Source organism: Rousettus aegyptiacus, unplaced genomic scaffold, assembly GCF_014176215.1.
Source record: "Rousettus aegyptiacus isolate mRouAeg1 unplaced genomic scaffold, mRouAeg1.p scaffold_m13_p_8, whole genome shotgun sequence".
Classification (NCBI taxonomy): domain Eukaryota; kingdom Metazoa; phylum Chordata; class Mammalia; order Chiroptera; family Pteropodidae; genus Rousettus; species Rousettus aegyptiacus.
Window position 1 is genome coordinate 58,194,914 of NW_023416311.1, and position 25,325 is coordinate 58,220,238.

Here is a 25,325-nt window from a genome sequence, read left to right on the forward strand (position 1 = left end):
CGTTTTGATTAGCTTTAAAGGTCTGATAAACTGGCCTCTGTTTACTTCTCTAGATTGATCATTAAGCACTACCCCAATTTCTCTCTTCTCTCTAGTCAATCTTAACTCTTCTGTGAAGGTTCAGCCTGAGCTCTGCACCAGAATTTACTACCTTTGCAAGATGCTGCCTAGTACTATACTAATCCTACTGGTAACACATATCAATGGCATATATATCCCTATCGTAACTATTTATATTCCCTCTTAACCTGTAAAGGAAACTCTGCCATTTAGGGTGTGACCCTGAGCAGGTTACTCGACCTTTCAAAGCCTCAGTTTCCCTATCTGTAAAATGAGGATAATTGCATTATTGTTAAGATCGAATGATGTAAAGCATGTGACATTGCCTATGGTCATGCCATCCTAAACAAGCCCACTGTCTGAACTCAGAAACTAAGCAGAGTCAAGCCTGGTTAGTACTTAGATGGGAGACCACCTAGGAAGACCAGATGCTATAGGCATAAATAATAATAATAATCTTTTTAAAAGCATGTAAAAAGTTTAGTCCATCATCTTCATCATTTTATGGTTTAAGAATTATATAAATAGTCAAATGTATTCTTCCCTCTAAAGCTCATTAAAATTGTCTTCTTTTCATATCTAATCTGTTCATTTTGTTGTATGTACCCTATTTATCAAACAGGTAGAGATAAAGATTGCTTCTTCTTAACACAAATACAGCAAGTCTCTCCACAATAGAATTCTTTTAAACTTTATGTATTTCCTTTAAACACACACACACACACACACACACACACACGCTCTTACAGAAAGTTATCTTCTGGAAAATGAAATAATACCGGAAACTATTAGCACTACTCAGGCAATATTTCTTTCCTCCCTGTCCTTGTGCGTAAACACATATATGCCTCCACAGCAAATTCTACATATACTAAATATAGTATATTTGTAAGAAAATATACTTAAACATATTATAAAACAATAAGAACCAAATATGTTAATTTGTAGAAAACAATGGTTTCTATCGCTTAAATGTTGTTTATTAATAACTAAACATTGTTTTAGAGAAAAAAAGCCCTATTTTAAAAAATAATAATTCAACTAATTAATGAGTCTTACAGACTAGACGCTGCATATAATATATTTAAAGCTCTTTTGAGCCTCATAATTGTGAAGGAAAATATGTGGGTATTTTCTTTTATAAATTTTAAGCCAAAAATTCTGGCTTCCAGAAGTGAAAATTTTAAATTTCATGACTGTACATTTTATTCACTGATCACACTCTTTCTCTATTTCACGATCATGTTGTAACTTTGTTACTTGTATGATTTCATCATAGATTGCCTTTGTTTAGTAAAGTATGTAAGAGAATACACTAAAATGCCTAGAGCTTTTCTGTTCATTATTAAGAGAAAATTAATTCATCTTTTCAGGAGTTAAGTTTATACAAACAAATTCAATCCATAGCATTCACCATTGCTCAGGCTTTCTAATATTTTGCAAGTATCCAGAATGTTATGTTTCATTTTCACTCATAAATCCATAAAAATTTGCTTCTCCACAGCAAATATTGAATTATTTCCCACCTATTTTATTGTTTCCAAAATTTAAAAAAGTTTTTAAAATATATGTAAAATCATTTTAAAATGTTATGTGTATTTTAGTAACCAGAGTTTCACATATCTGATTCCTGAATTTACCAAACCTATGAATGAATAAGTATTTGTCTTCAGAAACATTTTTAGTGATTTTAATTTCTAAGAGAGACATCACCTATACATATTCTCTGTATATATAGCAAATAAAATACTGCATACTCAAGATCTTTGAAATAAACTTTTCTCTTACCTACTTGCAAATCTGTTCAGGATTCTTTATTAAATGTCAGCTATGAAACTATATCAAAAATATAGATAAGCAATATTGCAATTTTCACTTAACTTGTCCAAATGCTAACAGTTAGGTACTTTGCTCTCTGCTATGGCACACAATTGCATTTTTCCTAAGCACTCAAAAGCAGGCTGGAAGACTCCTTGTTCATCGGTTGTAAATAATGTACCAAATGTAATACAAGTAGAAAAATGCTGAAGAGAGATATACAAATTTTTAATATGATTATTACTTTACAACCATGAAACTCTACTTTAGCATAAGCTAGTAACCCTTAATTACTTTGACTGGGATTAAACAATGCACTATGATGTTGACCTTGTGGCAATCAGTATACATTTATAAAGTGATGATCTGAACTTAAATCTTATTTTTAATTCTTCAGTCTCAAGTGTTTTCATGTGGTTATCTGGAAAAACTTTCTTTAAGATTCCACAATCTTACAATAAAAAATTGTTTAAGGATAACATTCCATTATCAATTTATTACATTGATAAACATTTATTGAATGTGTATTATGTGTCAAGCACTATGCTGAGTGCTGAAAATATAAAAAATGATTAATACTTGAGCTGTAGACAAGATCATGTAGATAAAACCTTGAGAAGCTTAGGAAGAGACAATAAACAAACTACACAAAAGACCATTAGGGAATAAGATTTTTAAAAGGTGCTGTGAACACAGAAATGTTACACATAATCCAAAGTAGGGGAGGAGAGGATGGTACAGAAGCTTTCTTGGAGGAGGTACTGATAAATGAGCCCACTGACTTGCTTGCAGTGTGGCCTAGTGATTAAGAGCACAAGTTTAGCTAGCACCACCTGTTACTAGCTATATGAGATTGGGCAAGTTACTTAGTCATTCTAAGCATGTTTCCTTGCTTACAAAATGGATATACTCTAATAGTATTTACCACATAGGGCCATTAAGAGGACCAACTAAAGTAATAATTTAAAAAAATTTTATGATTATAACATAATAATCATATTAAAATGTGCTAGTATTCTGGATATTGTAATGATAATCTATTTCTCTAATGACATACATCTCATTCAGTGTACAACCTGGTGGTTTCCAGATTTCTTGGCTAACGTATACATGGCCTATAACCTAAAAAAAAAAAAAAAAAAAACTGCTTGATTCCCCCAACCCTGACCTTCTCCTCCTCCCATTTTCTGTTATTAGCCAGGCTTCCTAATCCCCCCCAAAAGTCTTCTTGACTTCCTGTCATTACTAGACAAGCCTGCGCCATGCCCACTCTTTCAATATGAGCCTGACCAGCAAGGGCTCTCTGGACTATGTGGCCACCATAACTCTCCTCATCTTTCTCTGACTCCAGATCCACCAGAAGTAGATCTCTTGCCCTTCCCCCTCACACAACTCTGATGGGTCTTTCTTACCTGTGTTTGGTGATTTTTATGCAGTTCACTTAAACAACTTTGTCCTCCAAGTACTGGCCACCACAGTCTCTGAGCCAGTGGCCAACATTTCATTTCATTTGGAGTGAGTATCACTGCAGAAACAGAAAAATACAATGCAATTAGGACACCAAATCATTGAGGTTTGTAAAGATGAGAAAGGCTAGTGCTAGAAACAATAAAACAGTGTGGTTTTTGTTCTTTCTCATATTATCCTCTTTAGGATCATGATTATATTTTACAACCAGTCTTTTCCCTGAAGAAATCTCCCATTGGCCACTTTTCTATCAAGTGACCCTTTATTAAAGGTCTTGATTTGCAGAAATGCTCATGGGAGGGAGAACTGCTCAGCTCAATTTCTTCCTATACCTTCACCTTTCTGAGGGCTTCCACCAAGTGTCGCCAAAACAGATGCAAGTAGCAGCAAATAATGATAATAATAAATGAAAAACTGGTTAAAAGACTTCCCCCTATTCAAGTGGCCCACTGGTAGAAATAAAGTGTACCTTATTTCTAAGAGTGTAAAAGATACTACACTCTTAAATAGTAAAAAAAATGAGTAGGAGGAGGTGGCATATGAGACGTAGGCTGGGGTTCAGTAAGAAAGAGACTTAGTGGTAAAGATGAATAGCTTAAATGGAACACAAAATATCATAAGGACCCAATGAAGCAAGTCCAAAATGATTTCTGAGTAATATAAAAACTTACCTCTTTCGTGTCCAATTAAGATGTCTTTATGGTTGAAATATTCTACTTCTTCAGTGTAATTCTGTGTATAGGCAGTATTGGAGCCGGCATTTCTAGATTCGGTCCAGCGTACTTTCGCATGTCCTCTTGCATGAATTTTAAGAGATTTTACTCTGATTTCCCCAGTAACTTCTAAATTCACCCTTCCTGAGACTGTATCCCCACTAGAATACACAGGGACATTGCTGTCATTAAGACAGTCAAAGCTTATTGTCAAACTCTTCACCTTTCCCAGCACCATGTTTATAACAAATCTATAAAAAAATAATGTAAGACAAAAAAGTCAAGATCACATATAAAATGTGACCTTTACTTAACACTGATCGTGTCTTTGCCGTGCAAAAACTTGCAGGCAAGATCAGTGATTCTTTACAAATAGTTCATTGAGATTTCTTAAAAAGTCCAAAAGCCCAAGATAATGAATGGCTACAGTACAATATTTCAAGCTGTCTAATGGGTAGCTATTTAGACAAGGAATCGTTAAAGGGGAAGTTACAAAAGTCACAAGGGAAAACATTCAAAACTTAGTTACCTGCTTTTTTTTTTCCTTTTAGAAATAAATACATAAAGTGATTTAGAAGCACCTGAGTTGTTTCTGGTGTTTTCATAATTTGAATAAATAGGAGGAGAACAAAATGAAGTACACTCAAGCCTAGACACTTAAGAAATCGTGTGAACTAATCAAAAGAGAAGAAAAGTGATAATTAGGGTAGGGGAGTAGGATCTGAAGTAAAAATGATAGAGGATAAGACATTCTTGTCAACTTGTTAGTTTAAAAAAAAGTGCTTAGGAAGACACAGTAAAAAGAAAATAAGGAGAAATAACAAAATTAATAAAGACAATGATTTATTATATCATAAAAGCTTCAAAAATAATGTAATATAGTGACAGTAATAAAACATTGAATGTGCTAGAACAATTTGCCAAACTACAAGTATATTTCTTAGGATTCTTTTTGGTTAAACTCAAGTCTTGTTTATTTAAACAACTGATTATTATTATTTTAGAAACGTTATATTTCAATTGAAGAAATTTTAAATATTATGAAAAATTCAGCCATTGTTCACTAACACTCAATAATTTAAAACAAATTTAGTAATGAAAGCCTTATTGTGTATTACACTTTTTAATTTGTTCCTTGACCAATGTTATTTGAATGCTAAGTATCATTTGACCCTAATGATGAGCTGACGTTTTAGCAAATTCACCTCTTTTACCACTAGGTGGCGAAAAACCCCAAGTAGTAACTGTTATCAAAGCTAGTACAAGAACCGAAGTACTTGAACTAGAATTTCCACCAGGTGTCAAACAAGGGGAAAAAAGAAACTATTTTCCCCCACCAAAATACACAAATTCAGTTTTAAGCATAATCATCTAAACTCTATCAGAGATAAATGGCAGGCCCACAAACTGTCCAAATAGTTTGCATATTTATACCTTCATATAATGTCGAAGATATTGCCTTGTTAACTAAATCCAAATAAAATTTCATTTCTTCCAAATAAATAAATAAATAAGAAAACAGCAAGCCAAATGAGTTTAGTTTATTGTGACTCATATTGTCAACCTATTCAAATATACTGCACAAGAGTCTAAAATGTTTTGGAATGGACAGCCAAAAATCTTCCAAAATGTGCTTGGTTATGTATAGACAGCTCGAGTCATAGTTTTCCTTTCTATATTTCTTTTGTAAGCAGTTCTGTTGATTACAAAAATCTAGACAAGTTTTATGCTGTTATGGTTTGAATCCCTGTGATTTTATTAAAGCTTTCCCATTTACTAAAATATTCATAGAGACAAATGTACCTGTCTTTAAGATGTATTATGAGAATTAGTGTGTTAATAGTCCAAGGCTGAAAATTAAAATTAAAGCCTTACAGAATTAAGCTCTATATACCAAACCATGCCTTTTAAGCCCCTCTTAATGTGCTTCACTAATTTTTAACAAAGATTTTCCAATCTTGTAAACACTGTTAGCTTGAACACTATGTCATACTACCTTTTATAAGGTGGTACTTTTTTAGGCCTATCTCTATTCTTAATCCTCTGGACATCAGAGTTGTAATCATGTCATATTCTACAAATCTAGCTGTAGGTGGTGTCTTAAAAAAGGACTTTTCTTCCTTCGAGGAAGTGGTCAAGCCTTTCTTCCCCTTGGTGTCATCATGCAAACAACTCGGTTGTTTTTCATGGCTATTTAATTAAGAGATGGAAGAGAATGCAGTTGAGAAAGCAAACCCTAATTATTAAATTATATGTGCTTCTCTTCCATGCTCTTTATAGTATTCTCCTTTAAGGTTCTTTTGGCCTCAACTGAGTTCATTTCCATCCTGCCAGCAAAGCACGGGGTTTTTTGGTTTTTTGTTTTTTAAAAAAAGAAAGAAAAAAGAAACCAAAAATGCTCTTGTCTAAGAACATTATTTCTTGTCTGATTTTATTACTTTTTTTTTTTTTTTTTTTTGAAATTCGTTAGCTTATGCTCAGCAACCACGCTTGCCCAACCGGTTTCTCTCCTTCCCCCATCTCTCTTCACACATCACTTTTTCCTTCTTCCAGTCAGACAGTGGGCAGAACGCTGCAATGCCTGTAACGCACGCTTCGGGATGGTCACTCAGCAGTTTACCCTTGGCTTTGCAAACAACTCCCCACCGAACCCTTCTCCCCCAGGGCCCCCTTCTGCCATTATCTTTAAATAGAGTGTGCTCGGTAAAGGGCTCTAGACAGCACATAGAGGGTTTACGGTAGCCTGCCTACCAATAAGAGCCCACAATGAAGAGAAGTCAGGTTTAGCCTCCCAGCAGCCCGTGCCCTCTTCCCGAAGCTGTACACCTACTGTACCCGAGAGCGAGCGAAGGAGGGAGCGAGCCCAGTGCGGGAGGGGCGCGCAAGGAGGGAGGGCGGGCAGCAGCAGCGGCGACGTGCGCATGCGCACTGGGGTTGTTTTTCACAAAGCTTTTAAAGTGAGCTGGCAGCTCCAGCCGCCCGTCTTTGTAAGGAGACCACTGAGAGTAGCTGGAGAGGGAAGCAGCAGCCTCTCTGCTGCCCTGACTTTTTAAGAAATCTCAATGAACTATTTGTAAAGAATCACTGATCTTGCCTGCAAGTTTTTGCACGGCAAAGACACGATCAGTGTTAAGTAAAGGTCACATTTTATATGTGATCTTGACTTTTTTGTCTTACATTATTTTTTTATAGATTTGTTATAAACATGGTGCTGGGAAAGGTGAAGAGTTTGACAATAAGCTTTGACTGTCTTAATGACAGCAATGTCCCTGTGTATTCTAGTGGGGATACAGTCTCAGGAAGGGTGAATTTAGAAGTTACTGGGGAAATCAGAGTAAAATCTCTTAAAATTCATGCAAGAGGACATGCGAAAGTACGCTGGACCGAATCTAGAAATGCCGGCTCCAATACTGCCTATACACAGAATTACACTGAAGAAGTAGAATATTTCAACCATAAAGACATCTTAATTGGACACGAAAGAGGTAAGTTTTTATATTACTCAGAAATCATTAAACCTGTTTTCTTTGGGACAATACCTTTTCAGCTTTTCCGAATTAATGTGATTCTACTAGCATAACGCATAGCAGTTCGATAAAGATTAGCAAAGTTGGAAGATTTGGATTCTCCTTGACAGTCATCGTGTGTTAAGTCGTAATGCATGCAGGCATCTGCAAAGTATCTGCAAACTGCACTTATTCAACTACCTCTGTACCCGGCTTGGTCTGTGCCATACGCACTTGGAATCCATATGCACCTTGTAAATTCTGGTTAAATCCAACTCAGTAATTTTACTGTGTTTTCAACTCAATTGCTAATGAAATCCAGTGAGATATTTCTTCGTTATACTCTTGCAGCCTTAGATCTTAAAAACTAAGCTTCAGTGAAGAAACAGGATAACATTTTTAAGTGGGTTAATAGGTGTATTTCGTTTTTAATATTGACATGCAAAAGACTTTAAAGAATCGATCATTGTTCTTTGATAAAGGGTTTCTGTGGCTTATTTTGACATATGGTATCATCGCCCCACGTGTTTTCCCTATTCTTTCCAGTTCCTTTAGAAATTTCTATCAAGCATTCTCTATTTTAAAGGACAGTATCTATCATTATGATAGGTTTCGAAACAATTTTAGAAGCCCTTTAGATTCAGTAATTGCCCCCCACCCCCCCAAGCATCATGCCTAACTTTGGAACGTGCATTCAATGAAACCCATGCCAGTCAAATGGAATTGAAAAGTATTCGGCACACTGGATTTGATTTTTGTTTAGAAAAGGGAGATAAAAGGTTCTCAAAGGGAAAACGGTCCTGAGATTTCCAATCGATTGTTTAAATTGTTACATTGTGTTAATATAGGAGACTGTAAGCTTGTTTTTCTAAGTTTCCACCCTTTGTTAGAAGCGGTTCAATCCTGTTTCGGACCAGTTCTGGGGGGTGGTGAGGAGGGGCGCTTATTCAGCTCAGCAGATTGGTTACACGCGTCAGGTGGTGGCGATGACTTAATTCCTAGCCCAAGAAGAATATAATGTTAAAACTGGTTATGTAATTTTGTACTTCTCCTTTTAAATGCAGTATTTAGTTCAAATGTTTACTAATTTTCAAAGTCTAGGGCACATTTTTACCCCTTCATTTTTATTATTAAAAAACACGTCTGAGGAAATGCTAATTGAACTAAGGCAAGTGTAGAAATTAAGGATGCTTTCAGTTACAGCATTAAAGCACTATTTTTTAAAATATTAAGATGAAATCAATTCTTTAGTTAGGTTTTTCAATTACACGTGAGTAATTTGCATCTTAAAATAATTTCTAGTTAATCTAAGCAGTAACGCTGATAAATGTAAATATCTAATGACAGTCTTGGTATATGTTGAAAAGCAGACACATGAGTTTGTGTTTGAACCTTTCTGGAAATTGCAGCTTTTTTTAAATGGGTGAGAAGAAACAAAGGTTTTGAAGGAGTCGAGGTTTGCAGTGGGGTAAAGAATAACGATATACAAGGACAAACACAATTAGTTTGCTCCATGATTTCATTGTAAAGAAAACTACGGCCCTCGACCCCTGCAAAGCGTAGACAAGGTCTTAAGCTGGAATAGTTTCAATGACTTAAAACTGGAACCTCTCAAACTAGCCTGGTACTGAGACCCCGCCCCGGGTGGCCGGCGATAGGCGGAGCCGGGTTTGTTAGCCTGTTGCTAAGGCGATGCCAGGCTCTGATTGGATTGGGCGCAGGCGGGTGGGGAGAGTGGGTCGCGCAGGCTGGGGCGAGGCTTGGAACCGGCGTGCGCCGGTAAAGGTCCCTGCAGAGCTGTCGCCGCCGCCCCTACTTGCGGCCTTCCCCGGGCTTCTGGAGGTGGCCAGACCCTATGTCACGTCACGTTCTGTCGCCTCTCCACCTCTCCCTGTTCCGTGCCCCAGAAAGAAACAACTTTAGGTATCAGCAGAGTAGGTGGGGAGACGGTCGTGCTGGCCTTACAGGTGCCGAAAGACGCTAGGCGCAACTTTAGCTGATAATCCTATTCAAAGGGAACTTGGGTGGGCAGGGTTTGCAGGACCCCATTTTCCTACTTTGAGGGTGGGAGGTGTCAGGCGGCTTCTGTGAACGCTTGTTTTCCTCTTAGCTGAAACAAAGCTTATTTCCTGACCTATACAGTCTCCAGACCGGCTACCTTAGTTTGACTTAAAGGGGAGAGATAGGAAAGGCTGGCCAGGAGGGGAAGAAAAAGTGACAGTAACATCGAAAGCTGGGGAGGAACCTCAGCGAGTATTCCCTGCCCCTCCACCCCCACCTCGTTTCCCGAGGCCTTTCTCCCCTCCCCCATTCCTCCACCGCCCTAGTTTCCCTCACCGCAACTGTAAAGGTGTCAGGGTGGCCAGAGCCAGATCGAACCGGTCACCGGTTGGGGCGTGTAAAGCGGAAGCGCCGCGGCATGGCGGCCCCGCCCCCCGTCCAGCAGGGTAGGCTGCGCGGGCGCGAGCGCCGGCGACGTATGCCGTATGTATAGCGGCGGCGCGCGGGCGGGCCGGCTAGGATCTGCTCGCACCGGTTTAGGCCGGTCCTCTCCTGCTCCGGTCTAGTTCTTGATTGACAGCCCGGCACTTGTTTACCACGGCGCGGCCGCCACCGCTCGCTTCAATAGGACTGCTGAGCTGGCACAAAAAAGGAGCGAGATGGGAAGAAAGGGAGAAGAAAGCAAACTTTGGGCGCTTTCGAGGGCAGCAAATTTAAATGGCCACCACCTCACCAGACAGTTTTTGGTGCTGAAATTCGTTCAGAGGATTTGCAAAGGGAAAAAGGAAAATAGTGCTGAGATAAAAGCGAATCATTGTGGGGTTTTAATAAAAGTATCCATATCAGGCTTTTCTTTTTTCCTTTGATGAAAGGGAAACATCACATTTTTGAGTCTCTTCAGTACTTGGTGAAGGGAAGTTAAATGGTAATAGTTCCTTCTGCTTTCATGGTTAATGATAAAGGTTTCTACGCTAAGAAAGCTGCATATGTGACATTTATGTAATCAGACGTTTAAAAAATCATTTAAAAATCTAGAATCCCTTCCCATGTTTTTGTTATGTATTTTGAAAATACTTAAAATTAATCTATTTGACCGAAAGAAATTGCTTCTAAAATGAAAGGTCATCCCTTTCTTCAAGCAATTATGAACAACCTGGTTAGGCTGCATTTTTCAAGGGTATGGGACAGTGTTTTTGCCTGGTAAGCAGGTACCTTTTTAAATCTGAGGCTTTCCTATATATGCAAATTTTTATCTGTTGCTAGGACAGACTCAGTATTGCCATCTTTTTAGATTCAATAAAGAATTGATATTTTTAGCCATGAAACTGACGTTAAAATCATTCTTCCTTTTTTTTAACTCCCAACATCTATTTGAAAGTTTTCTAATGGTTTTTAATTGTAACATTCACATCTTCTGTATGAACACTGACATTTTTAAAGGTTAACATGAACAGTTTTCATATGTAGTCTTAATACAATAAATTTAAGTAAATCATTGGAGGCAAAAATATAACACCCAAGTATAGGATTTGAAATCTGAATCTGTAGTTGAGCATATTACTGTATTAGATACAGATGCCTTACTGTTCTAGGCCATTTTCCATTAAAAACCACCTATGAGGTATAAGTATTAATTATTTCCATATTACAGATAGGCAATTGAAGACTAGGAATTTTTATTTTACCCAGAAGAAATGAAGAAGTTGGAATTAGAACTCAGATCTCTCTGACTCCAAAGCTTGTGACCTTAATTATTATATGAGCATCTTTAAACTTATGCTACCATAAAGAGTGTGTAAAGGTTTAAAAACAAGTTTGTTGTCTGTTTGTTTTAGATGACGATAATTCTGAGGAAGGTTTCAACACTATTCATTCAGGAAGGCATGAATATGCATTCAGCTTCGAGCTTCCACAAACGTAAGTATTATAAATAACAGGAGGCATTTTTCATAGACATCCATTCTTTAAAATTAAAATTATTCTAAGTTTAAATATTTTTAGTTTAAAAAGAACATTTTCATTACTAGAGAAAAACAATATGCTAAAAAAAGAAGCTATTTTTTAGTGTGACAAAATTAGAGAAAGCAAAGCCTAATTCTTGGTACTCTGTCTCAAGATTTATGAGTTTTAGAAACTTGAATAGTATTTCATTTAATGCATTAAGCACTGTATACTGGTTTATCATCAGTTAGCCTTAACAGAAAAGTTACAACATACTAAGTCTTCATTTTCATAGTTTATAAAAATTCAGTGTTCTTTTTTTGCTAATGTTAACCAACACCAGTAAACTAAGCAAGTAAACATAATTAGAAATATCATAACTTTAAAAGAGATGTTTTTATGATATGAGTTCAGTAGCTTCTGTGCTAACAGCTATGGAGAAGGTCACCACACAAGAGATAATATGACTTAGACTTAAAAGGAAACATCCATCAGAGATAGCTTAATACAAGGCTCGGAATATACATGAAAGGCAGAAGAAGTCATATATTCTTAATGTAAAAAGATTGTTAGAAGAGATTCTAAAGATTTTTTTTTTAATAGTGCCTTTACAAGATGTTAAGACATGCAAAGGGGCACTTGTACTCATTCTAGAGGATAAACTTTATTAGATAGGAATTTATCAAGTGGTAAATGTACATAATTACATATTTTTGTTAGTTCTAGTACTTGAGTAGTTATGTGTGGCTAGAGTTTATGTAAGTGGCATTTTTCAGAGTATTATATTTACCATATTATTTAGGAACATCATTTTGAATATAATGCCCTGATCTACTTTCTGAGAGAAATATTTTAAGTCTGAATACAATAAGGCTAATACTGGGCATGAATATTTTCAAAGGATGGAAGTAATTTAATATATTTATTTAAAATTCTATCTGTAAACCAAAGTTGTTTTAAATAGACTAGAATAGACTAGCATAAATATGCATTTTAGTTCTGTGCTATACATGTTAATGTAAGAATCTAAAATGCAAAAAAAAAACAAAAAAAAATTGTAAAAACAGCACTACTTCTCATACTACGCTAGCACTCCACCTTGTCAATAACTGAACATTGAGCATATTTCTGATGAAATTATGAAAAAGAGACTAAGCTCACTAAAATAAAACCTTCAATAAGTAATAAAATCTGAGAAAGTTGAAAAACAGTCCTGAGTCTATTGATTCCGGTTAACAGAAATGTTTCCTCTCCTTTTAAGCCTATAGAGTAAAGTGAGAAAACATGGCCAAAAAGAGTTAGAGTATGAGTAAATTGGGAAATGCAAAAGCAGTTTTTTAGTGTCGGTGGACTTTATGAAATGTGAAATTTTTGAAATGGTAGTGACGATTCTAGGCCTTTTCTAGGTCTTCTTAATTAGTTGCTATAAAAAGATAATAATTCCTAGCAAATGAATAGTGGAGACTGTAGGGAATTTGGCCTGAGTGTTTAACCACTGTCTAGAATTTTTCAGTAGAAATATTGTTAAATCATTCTTAACTTTTTAAAATTAAATTCTTGACCTTTTCAAGAATTATTCATTTCCAAATTTTCATAATTTTGCCACCAGCATTAAAAGTAGCTTCTTTGTTTAAAGGGATTATATTATGGCTTTTTTAAGCAAAATTTTTATGATATTTAACTGTTGTCTATTATTTGGAAACAGGTTTTTTTCCCCCAGTGACTTATCCCTTTGGAAATTTTTTTAATGACATGTTTGATACTTCATTGATACATAAACAGTGCAATATATTAATACTTCTATGCTGACCTATTGTGTAATTATTAGGAAGAGGTATAAGATTAATATATTGACCTTTATATTCTGCACAGACCACTTGCTACCTCATTCGAAGGCCGACATGGCAGTGTGCGCTATTGGGTGAAAGCCGAATTGCACAGGCCTTGGCTTCTACCAGTAAAATTAAAGAAGGAATTTACAGTCTTTGAGCATATAGATATCAACACTCCTTCATTACTGGTAAGAATTGACTGAATTCTTAAATCTTTGTTTTTGGCATATTAATACTAAAGAATAATCACCTAAACTATAATTTTTAAATAGTGGTTTTGTTTTTAAATTCCACAAATTTTTTTAAAAACTGTGAGGGGCACACAAAATAACAAATATGCTAATATTCTCTGAAATTGTAATAACTTAAGTAAATTTTAAAAGTAAGACTATTATGTGGTGTCTTACTCAAAAGCTAACAGCAGTTAACAAAAATATCTGTTCCTTGGATAATTTTAGTGTAAGAGGAACAGTAGTAGTAATTATTATTATAAGACAACATCACTTACCTTGAAGATATCATAATCTAAAATTTGTACTGTTTTGCATTATTCCAATATAGGGATAATTGTCAACTGATGGGGAGATTGCCACTTTCATGAAAAAACTTAATTGCCTTTTAAAAGAAATCGTTTTTAATTGTAGTTTTTCATGAGATTTAAATGACTTCAAAAACTTTAATTGGTTTAAATAATTGATGACATCTTTAGGCAAATAAGATTTTTTTAAATGAGCAGTTTTCCTTTCTTTACATATTGATTTTTGCGCTCAAAAATGTTAACATTTGGGATTATAACCATGTTGCTTTCCAACCTGCTTTTTTACTTAAGGTAGTTTAAAGGAACATGTAAAGGCTTTTTGGTTGATTGGTTTTTAATTACTGTATATATAAATATTGTGGGCTAAAACTATGTTTATGGAATATGTTATTAACCTCTGTATCCTTTTTTCTTTAATTGAATGGAAACTAATATAAAACCAAAAATAATATAATTCGAAGCCACTGGTTATTAAAAAAAAAAAAAAAACATGTATATTTGGCTACCCCCCCCAAAAAAAAAAAAAAAAAAACTACTGCTTTTAATTTTAAATTTTCCAAGAACTTAGGGTTGTATTTTAAAACATTTTATTACTGTCTCAACTTATACGTTGATCTTTTTCTCTGAATTTATTTCTTACAGTCACCCCAAGCAGGCACAAAAGAAAAGACTCTCTGTTGCTGGTTCTGTACCTCAGGCCCAATATCCTTAAGTGCCAAAATTGAGAGGAAGGGCTATACCCCAGGTACGTATAAAGTGGATCCCCACCAAAAACAATCTTTCTTCACTTAGCTTTTCTGTTTAAATTTACAGTATTTCGCCAAAATGCAAACATAAAACAGCATTCTTTGGTAAAATAGCATAAATTGTACTTACCCAGTTTGCTTTCATAAATTAGAATATAGGTAGTCTCCTTTTTAAATAGCTACTGTAAATGAATAGTTCTCTTTTATAACTCTTAAGTTGCTTGCCACTCTTAAGGACAGCTTTTCATCCATGTAATCCATTGGACTTTCAGAATTTAGCCTAAGAATCTACATTGGTTTGGAGGCATTTGCTTGTTTTGTTTTGTTTTGTTCTAACAGTGAACTTCCCCCCCCCCCCAGGTGAATCAATTCAGATATTTGCTGAGATTGAGAACTGCTCTTCCCGAATGGTAGTGCCAAAGGCAGCCATTTACCAAACACAGGCCTTCTATGCCAAAGGGAAAATGAAGGAAGTTAAACAGCTTGTGGCTAACTTGCGAGGGGAATCATTATCATCTGGAAAGACAGAGACATGGAATGGCAAATTGCTGAAAATTCCACCTGTTTCTCCATCAATCCTTGACTGCAGTATAATCCGTGTGGAATATTCACTAATGGTATGTATAAATTTAAGGGTGTTTTCTTTTTAAGTCTTAAAGTCATCAAGATATTTTGTTTTATAGGGTTTGATTTTTATATTTCATATATGATATATACTTTAGTTTGAATTATAATCACTAATTTTACCTTATTTGTGAATGTGCTGTACTGTAATATACATAATGGTGAAACTTTTCTTATATATCATATGTGTGTGTGTAAAAAATGAAGTAATTGAGGACCTCAAATAACATTAAAATTGAGTCATTTTTAAAAAGGAAATAGTACCTGGCATTCTAAACCTAATATCTCCTTTTACTGTTTTTAGGTATATGTGGATATTCCTGGAGCTGTGGATTTATTTCTTAATTTGCCTCTTGTCATCGGTACCATTCCTCTACATCCATTTGGTAGCAGAACCTCAAGCGTAAGCAGTCAATGTAGCATGAATATGAACTGGCTTGGTTTATCCCTACCTGAAAGACCTGAAGGTAATTTGATAATGTATATCTAAGTTTAGTCTCTTATTATTATTTTTAAGAACATAATTTGCTTCTGATATTTTATGATTAAATAAACTTGGCCATACGTGAAAAGAGTAGATGCGCCCCTAATGTTAAATCTAAAATGTATATCCCCCTAGGTTTGAGTACAAAACAAATTATTTTGCCTTGATATTTCTTTTTAATACCTATTATTCTGTGTATTTTGACATGCATAAGAACATGTTGTTCGAATTGCGTGTATCTTTTTCCTTCAGCACCACCCAGCTATGCAGAAGTGGTAACTGAAGAACAAAGGCGGAACAATCTTGTACCCGCAAGTGCTTGTGATGACTTTGAAAGAGCTCTTCAAGGACCACTGTTTGCATATATCCAGGAATTTCGGTTCTTGCCTCCACCTCTTTATTCAGAGGTAAGCAGCAACTCCTCAAGTATGAAATGGGCTGGCCCTCTTAGAAAGCAGCAGTTAAGACTTTTTGAAAATATAGTTAGGTTTTGAATATGATGATAATAATAGAAAAACAAGTAATTTAAAACCTCAGATTAAAGGTTAGATTAGGGATGTCAGTATTTACTAAGTTTGACCCAGAAATAGAACTGGTAACTTGTATTATTGTATTATTAAAATTATCTACTGAAAGAAAGATAATCTCACTTCATGCCAGTTAAAGGAATAATTTATATTTTAAAGCATCAATAGAACTGGCATCCTGTGCAAGCATTGATTAAATAGCTGAAACTTTTATTTATCGTACTTTTCCAATTTAATTTTTTGCATATTTTTATATTCTCAGCCATACGAGAAAATAACATTTGCAATAACATCTTAAACAACATTCCTACACTGTTAGATTATTTTTATTTCATATTGATGATAACTAAATTCTTACGTGAACAAAACACGGTCTTAGGAAAAGCTTACAGTCTAATGAGAAAAACAAACTTAGAAGCAAAATATTACAGAACAGTGTGAAAGGAATGCACAGTTCATTTGAGGAGCAGCTTATTGGGCTTTGAGAATCATGAGGGGGACTTCCTGAGAGAGGTAATTGTTCAACAGAATCTGGAAAAACAACTACTCCTCAAAAGGTAGGATAGTTCAGGCAGGAAGAACAACATATGCAAAGGCAAGTCGTTGGAGAATCCAGCAATTTCAATTTCAGGATACTTCAAAATATACGTATACATCATGTTTTGAGGGGGGCTCTAAAGTTGGCCTTGATACCAATATAACACCAAATAATTTTGTAAATCACTATCTTTTTCCTTTTTGGATGCTATAGTTTAGACAACGGTTTTACAATGAAATATTACTCCCAAATAAGACATAAAAGGGATTATTTCACTTTTCAGCCAATTGCTCTTCCCAAATAGCACCACCACCATGACTGGAATAATCAATTTTCTTTTGGATGTAGCTTATACGAGATCTACTTCTATAGTATATTCAGAATCTGTTTTTGCAAATTCTTGATTAGACATTTTTCTATCTAACTGTTCCTATTCATTAAATTTTCCATTAGATGCTAAAAATGTTCTCCTACTTGGTACAGATTTTCTTAATACATTTTTACTTAGACATTTCTGTCTTCCTTGTTATGTCAATCATTTTTGATTGGATCGAGGCTTCTTGACTGTCCAATGGGCATTTTAAAAGAATGGCAATCTAAATATCCACTTTTAAGCAATTTTTCATAAAATTCTACCTCCTAAAATGAACTAAAGATATGTAATTAAAAGAGTTAAAAACTTTTAAAACCCTAAATTGGTTCAGGTTGTGATTTAACATTTAGCCACATGGAGGGAAAATCTAGATTCTATTAAAGCTATTTTAAATTTTTACTTTTTTTAATTTTAGTCATTAAAAGAAAGAAAAGTTATTTAGTACCCATTAGTTATTTACCTCACAAAACCCCAAGAACATTGTTTACACAACTGCATTCTTCCTAAAGTCTACAGAAGAGATTTTTATGAAAGGATGACAGGGATACTTTACAAAAGATTATTGTTATAAAATGTTTTTATTGTATATTTGAGTCTTAAGTACTACTGAGTACCAAGTAATACGTCATTCTCTGATAAAATTTAATCATTAGCTTTTGTGAAAGAGAACTATTCCAGCATACCATTATAAACTTATAATTCTTTTTGTTAACGTAGTATATCACGCACTTTATAGATAATACTAATACTCTTTCCTCCCCTTACGAGCTGTGTATGATTAGTTTTCTCAGTATGCAGAATCTTAGTCATTAGCCGCATTTTTTACTAGACCTAATCAAATAACTCTGTAGTTTTTTTTTCTCTTTTCTTTCTAGATTGATCCAAATCCTGATCAGTCAGCAGATGATAGACCAACCTGCCCCTCTCGTTGAAGGAACACTTGGTTGAATCAAGATGTGGATTCCGAACTGTATCTCTTCCCAGCTGAGGACAGAGAAGTATCTTGGAGACGCGTTTTCAGAAGAAGTGAAATCGCTTTTGCCCAGAATAATGGCGAATACGTGAAACAACCAGTGATCGTGCTTTAGAAGCCTACAGCAACATGCTAGGACTGCTCCAACATGCTTGAAGATCTAGGCTTTTCTTCTTTAAAACTGGCACATACCAAGAGCAGTCTTACGGTCATACGTGTCAAGACACCACATTGTAAAGAGGGATGATTTCCTTCTTTTGATTTGAAAATTTGCACATGCTCAATGCTTACATTGTGCGGTTCAATGTCACTACAGCTTTTTTTTTTTCCATTTATGCCAGACTCTTGATACTCTTTTCAAACTTGTTTGTGGTCAGCACAGGAACAAAAGAAAGCTTTGAAAAAAACTTTAACATGAAAAAAACGCACTGACTTTTTTTTTTTTTAATTTAATATAGCCTGGACTTTACCTGCGTATGCACATGCTCAGAATTGTCCTATTAGGCTGACCATGTATCACCTCTTCAGCTTGGATCCTATTGTGGATTTATTTACAAACATCAAATGCCTTCAAGCCAATCCTTCTTGCTGTGTGTTTTGCAGCCTACTGTAGTAGATAAGCAACAGATATGTGGAAAAAAGAGATAAGAGGAGGAAGCTAATAAGAGACTTTGTCAAGATTGTATACCTTCTTGGTTTCTTTTAAGAATTTGTTGCCTTTCTACTATTACAGCAAAGCAGCATTTTGTTACTGACTGCCTAAAATCACTTAATCTCAGGTGAACACATCACTTGCCAAACTGTTGGAATGCTATTTGTGTTTCGTTGCACTGTTATTTTTTTGTTTGGTTGGTTGGCTTTTTGGAGAGGGAAACTTGGAAAAGGGACATACACAAAAGTGATAACCCACCCACATTCCCTTTTTATCATTACATATAAGAAGAAACTAGAAGAGTTGAGAATGGAGTAAAGAAAGGCAGTATGGCAAGCACCAGCAAAGAGTTTAAGGGCTGTTGCTCTTAAAAATTAGTTATTTTTATTATTTTAAAATTGTGGAAGTTTTCCAGTCACTAGAGAGGAAGAGAAAGTACATTTATTTTTATACAGAGTTACTTAATTACCTCCAGAACACATATGTTGGAAATCATTTTTGCTGATGTAGAGTGTTTTAATGAGCAGGAATATATATATACACATTTATGTTCAGGTTATGATTAGAGAACTCAATTTATACATTTCCTAACCTGCTTGAGCTTGACAGAGCTTGAAAACCCAAGTTTATTCTAAAAATGTATAATTTCAAAATTATGAATACTAGAATGTGTGCTGGAATAATAAATGTTTTATATTTTTGTGGGGTTTTTTTAATGAAGGTATTTTTTCCATTATCTAAACATTTTGCTAAATGTGAGAAATCACTTTGAATATATATAGATAAGATAGAAAGTGATCACATCAGTAAATTATAGTTTATAGTAAGGATAATTTGCAGTTGGCTCATAAATATACCAGCATTCATGATGACACTTAAAATGACATTTTCCAAGGTACCAAGAACACTGGTTGTCTTATTTTAGAAGGAATTCAGCTCTGATATTTTTGATAAAAATCAGCATCTCTGATGTAACATACATGTGAACATCTATCCTGCCATTTAACCCCACAGTTAATAAAGTGATTGAAAATAATAGTAACTCTGGCTTGGTGCTTGACCTGGTTAAATACTGTCTTAAAGCTTCATACAAAACAAATAGGCTTTTCCATAAGTGGCCTTTAAGAAAACATGGAGGATAATTCATGTTTGAAAATTGCTGACAGGGTGAAGAAAGCCCAGTGTAAAAATGAATCGCGTTTTAGGTGATTCAGTTAAAGGGTTTGGGCTCCCGTAGCAAACAAATACTAGATAATAAGGAAATGGGGGTGAAATATTTTTTTATTGTTAAATCATTTTGTGAATGTCCCCCTCAAAAAAAGCTAATGGAATATTTGGCATAAAGGGCATTTGGTGGTTTTATTTTTGTTCTGTTTCGTTTTTTTTTGGGGGGGGGGGGGTTGTCTGAAAATCCCTTTTCTTTTCTCTTACATCCAACTAGGGAACAATTGTTGATACGCATAGCATTGGTATCCTTATCATCATATACTCATAAATACCACATGAAGCAAGAATGACCAATATTGTGGTAATTGGCACTGGGTCACAAAATGATAAAATTTTAACTATATAAAACTTTATCAAATAAAGTTTTATTGTCCCCATTAAAGTATTTCTTTATTATCTTATTTAGAGGCATTACTTTGCTCTTTTCTAAATATTGGTCAATTTCTGACTTAAGATGTGAGGTTCACTATTCCAGTATTCAAGATAGACTCCTGATTTTTCAATTAGGAAAAGTAAAAATCTAAAATGTTAGCAAAACAAAGTGCAATATTAAATGTTTGCTTTACAGTTATACTCTATGGCTGTTTGTAATTTCTCTTTTTTTCCCTTTTTTATTTGGTGCTGAATATGTCCTTGTAGGCTATGTTTTAAGAAAACAGTATGTGGGAAATGATTTGATTTTTCCTATTGCTCTTGTGGAAAATAAAGTGTTTTGTTTTTTTTTTCTTTTTTATAAAATCGTTTGGAGATTTACTTGAACCTTGATCATGTTAGTAACTCATACGTGCAAACACTATTAAGGCTACAATTTAACTCTTTTAAGCCACTCTAGATAAGAATTATTTCTAAACTAAAGAAAATTACCAAAGGCTTAAAGAAAATTTTAATAATATTGTTTTACTTAGTTATGAATACTTTCATAAAACTTATTTTAAGTTAGAGATAAATACTTCAGTCATATATGAACCAAACTTAACCAGATAGTTTCACTTAAATATCAATTCCCTCTGAGATATGTCTAAGCTTCTAGTATTTCAAGAGCACATAAATTTAAAAGCTATCTCAATTATACTACTACAATTAGAAAACAATTTTTCTAACTTTATATTAAAGAATCTGAATTTTATAGTGATTTGTAATGAAAGTACTGTAGTCACATTTAAAATTTATCTTATTTCAGCACACATACATCTACATGCATAAGCTATCAAGTTGCATATATGTGCCTTACTGTATGATTCTCCCATATTTTCAAATGTACATACACATGAAAAATGTGTTATAAGGACATTTGGAAAAGTATGTTTATAATCAGTGTCATAGAAGTACACTCATTCTTGTTAACTAAAAGCTGGCCATCTATACAGCATCCTAATACGATATGGAATGGAAAGAGGAATTACAACATCACAAGGGGAGATCTAAGTTCTGGGTTGTGTGACTTCAGAAGTCTTAAGGAAGATGTGTGAATTTTGATTTCATCTACAGAATGCAAAAGTAGCTATCCAAAGTCAACACAAGATAACGAGGTTATGACATCGTTAGGTGAAGAAATGATGCTCTAAGTCAAGCACTATAACATTGAAATTAACCACAATTCTTCTAACACAGATTTAAGTACATTCCTTAAATTTAGAGTGACAGTTATCTGGCCAAGCTTGGCATATTTATTAAGAATTTTGATTGTAACCAAGAAGGAGAAACAGACTAGCTTAAATAAAAACTATTAACTAGTAATTCAGGGATAAACTGTATTAAGCACATTTAGATCCAGAAATCCAAATAATGCTCAGGACACATGCTTTTCTCTCTGTTTACTTATAATATTTCATATTTGCCTTATTTCATGTTAGATGGGCCAGGAAAGATGACCCTTTTATGGCTCACAGAAGAAATGCCAACTGGATCTCCAAATCACTTGTTCGGGTCATTCTGATTGGACAATACTTGGGTCATGTTCCGTGCCACATAGAATGGGGTTCCCAACAGAAAGTTCTATTTCCAGAAAAAGGGGAAAAAAAGATGTCACTACATTCTTGCTATTCTGAGTGTTGTCCAAATCAGCACTAATAACGTCACCTGGGAGCGCATTAGAAAAGCAGAGTATCAAGATCTATCCCAGAGTATCAACCCAAATTACTTGTTTACATGATCCACAGGTGATTTGTACATAAAGTTTGAGAAGCTCTGCAGCATACCAAAGAAAAGTAAGATGAAAACACTGAATAGACAAATTCGTTTTCATGAATCCCAAGCTATAACTGAGTTGAGGATTTGGGACACTTAATAAATAAAAATAATCATGCCATTTTTAATTCCGAAGTATATTTATGGCTCGATATGTTTGAGCTAGAACTTTATAACTACTGAGATGGTACCAATTATATACCCTTGGAATTTGAGTTTCTATCAACAATCAGCATTTCTCAAAACTTCCATGACCAAATAAGGAAATATCTTGTCTTTATTTCAAAATCAATACAGAGGGGAGATTAATTTTTCAATTCATGAGATAAATTTTACTGATACAGCAGATCCTCAAATAACATCATTTAATAATATAATTTCATTAAAATGTTGATGAGAAAAAAATCGATTCCTGGCCTGTGCCACTGTCTATGTGGAGTTTCACGATCATACCATGTCTCTGGATTTTCTCCAGGTCCTAAGGTTTCCTCCCACAACTTAAAGATGTACACATGAGGTGAACTGGCATGTGTACACTGTTCTAGTCTCTGTGTGTGTGTGCATGCACGTGTATATCTTGCGATGGAAAGGCTTCCTGTCCAGGATTGAGTCCTGCCTTTTACCCTGAACTGCTGATAATAGGCTCCAGCCACCTGCCACCCTGAACTGGAATAAATGGGTTGGAATAATTATCTTACTTGTTTTTTATTCGTCTTTCTTAAATGTATGTATAGCTCACATTTATTTCAATATGTAATATTATAATTACTTGGAATCTTTATTTAGAAGTTTGGTGATGTTTTTGTGGCTAGAAATATACCATGGGAACTTAACTCTTGTTTATATCAATTAGCTTATGGTAAAATTGGCTTTATTATATGTCATTTCACCAAAAGTCAGTATCTAAGAACTTATCAATGACATTAAGTGAAGACTTACTGTTACTGTATAAGAAAATTTATTTTGACTTTTGAAAAATGTAGTCTGCCAACTTAAAAAAAAAATTAAAAAAAATAACCAACAGATTTGGCAAATACATGAATATGAAAAGGTCGCTTCAAATCCAAAACAACTAGGAGTTTAAAAATCCAAAACACACCCAATCGAAAATAGAAACAGCATCACTGTGTTTGACTATTGAACAGCACGAGTTAAGCATATAAGGAAAAAATATTGCCTTCAAACTAGTTTCACAGATACCAACTTAGACAAACAATGTTAAGATGATATTTAGAGCCAGAAAACTATAATGTTGCATTATAATAGTTTCTAGCGTTTATGTGTTAAAAGTATATAACTTAATGTGATTCAAGAAAAGGAATGTTTTTAACTTTTATATTAAGAACTTCTGATACATCATAGATAATTCTATTGGAAATGGACTTCTGCTTCTTCTAAATTCAAGATTTACAAACGCGCTCAACTGCATTTTTCAATCCAGTACCTGTGGCACTGGTAGGTCTTAGGGAACATTAACAAAACTAAAATAGGGAGTTAGAACATCAATTGGTATAATTTAGAGTTCTATTTACTAGTTGCACAAAACAGTGTTCCCAGTAAACAGAAGGATGTGAAGATTAAAATATACTTGCCTAATTTTTAACTTTCTAAGATGATAACTTGCTGACTCATGGAACTAACAAGTGATATGACAATGAATGAAAGTCAAAGTATTATGCTGTTGTTATTTTTGATGATATGAATTTTTGAAAAAAGGAAAAGCTATATGATCCTTATTGAATATAGCAATTTGTATTTATTAGGTTATTTTTGTCAAATGAATTCATAGCTGAAATAAAGATAGAAATTTAAAAAAAAAAAACGTTAGAATAAGCAGCCAGTTTTTGCTTTGTTTACTTTTTCTCTTTTAAGGAAATCAACATTTTCATCTTCTGGTGGAAGGCACACTTTTATAATCTAGATCTTGACAAGTCTGAATATCAAAGAGCGGTATTCAAGATGTTAAGAAAAATAGGAAAATCACAGAAAACTAAGATACACATACATCATACAAACAAATAGTATGCTGGCAACCTATAAAAGCATACCCAGAACCAAAACAGCAAAGTCACACACACACTTCCCTCCAAATTATTAGTTCCAAAATTACAAAAGCAGAGGTGAAAATAGTTTCTCCCCTTTACTATTCTTCCTCCAATTTGGAGACCCAACTCTAGGAAACCTTTCTGAGGAAACAGCCATAGGAGTTCATGCTTTGTGGGAAGCAGTGGACAAATGCCTCCATCTGATGAGCTTGAGCAAACTGATGAAGAAAAGCCCAATAAATGCCTTCATTCCATTGTCCCCTGTATTAGTTTCCAATGACTGCTTAAACCACATACCACAAACCAGGAGACTTTAAACAACCAAAATTTATTCTCTCCCAGTTCTGGAGGCTAGAAGTCCAAGATCATGAAGGGCCATGCTCTTTCTAAAGCCTGAAAAGGAAGATCTTTCTTTGCCTCTTGCTTCTGGTAGTGGCTGGCAATCTTTTGGCATTTCTTGGCTTGTAAATGCATCACTGGAATCTCTGCCTTTTTTATCTAATGGTCATCTTCTCCTGGTATAGTTCTGCCTCTTTACATGGCATTCTCTCTGAACCTCTCCTCTTCTTATATAAGAACACAGTTATATTAAGGGCCCATCCTACTCCAGTATGATCTTATATTAAATAGTTACATCCGCAATGACCCTTTTCTAAATAAGGTCACACTCTGAGATATCGAAATTAGAGCTTCAACATATCTTTTGTAAACCTAGAACATCCTGCTTCCCTCTAAAAAAGAATACATGATAACAATATATTGCCTATAAGGAAGAGCTATTTACTTTGAGTAAACACAGTTAGTTATTTCTCACATTTGTAGAGCAGTTTTCAACCTGAACTGTAAAATATAAATCAAAGGAACCCCCCATTTTTTTCCTGATGAAATACCAAGATCACACTCGTCTGGCAGATATGAAACCCAAGTTCTCGTCCACAAACACTAATTGGCTGAATGAACTTGAACAAGTCATTTGAGTTTTCTGGGACCCTAGTTCCTGTTTCCTCATCTAAGAAACAAAAGTCTTTCCGGGCTCTCCAGCATTATCTTTCTATTTAGGGTTCCTGATATAC

The 25,325-nt window shown here is 34.6% G+C and overlaps 1 protein-coding gene across 3 annotated transcripts; it reads left to right on the plus strand.

Annotated features, from left to right (window-relative positions):
• Nucleotides 1–7,028: 7,028 nt before the first annotated feature.
• On the plus strand, nucleotides 7,029–20,753 carry ARRDC3 (arrestin domain containing 3). 3 transcript variants are annotated; one of them, XR_001596966.2, is made up of 8 exons: nucleotides 7,029–7,543; nucleotides 11,401–11,482; nucleotides 13,379–13,526; nucleotides 14,519–14,621; nucleotides 14,983–15,239; nucleotides 15,551–15,713; nucleotides 15,945–16,137; nucleotides 18,044–20,753. XR_001596966.2 is itself a non-coding variant. In XM_016145028.2 (8 exons), exons 1-8 carry the CDS (start codon nucleotides 7,264–7,266, stop codon nucleotides 18,098–18,100), a joined length of 1,245 nt encoding a protein of 414 aa, XP_016000514.1. In that variant the 5' UTR covers nucleotides 7,030–7,263; the 3' UTR covers nucleotides 18,101–20,753. The 3 variants fall into 3 exon arrangements, 2 of the variants coding, with proteins under 2 accessions (XP_016000514.1, XP_036081506.1); XM_016145028.2 differs by having other exon boundaries at nucleotides 7,030–7,543; nucleotides 15,983–16,137; XM_036225613.1 differs by lacking the exon at nucleotides 13,379–13,526 and having other exon boundaries at nucleotides 7,524–7,543; nucleotides 15,983–16,137.
• The last annotated feature ends 4,572 nt before the right edge of the window (nucleotides 20,754–25,325 follow it).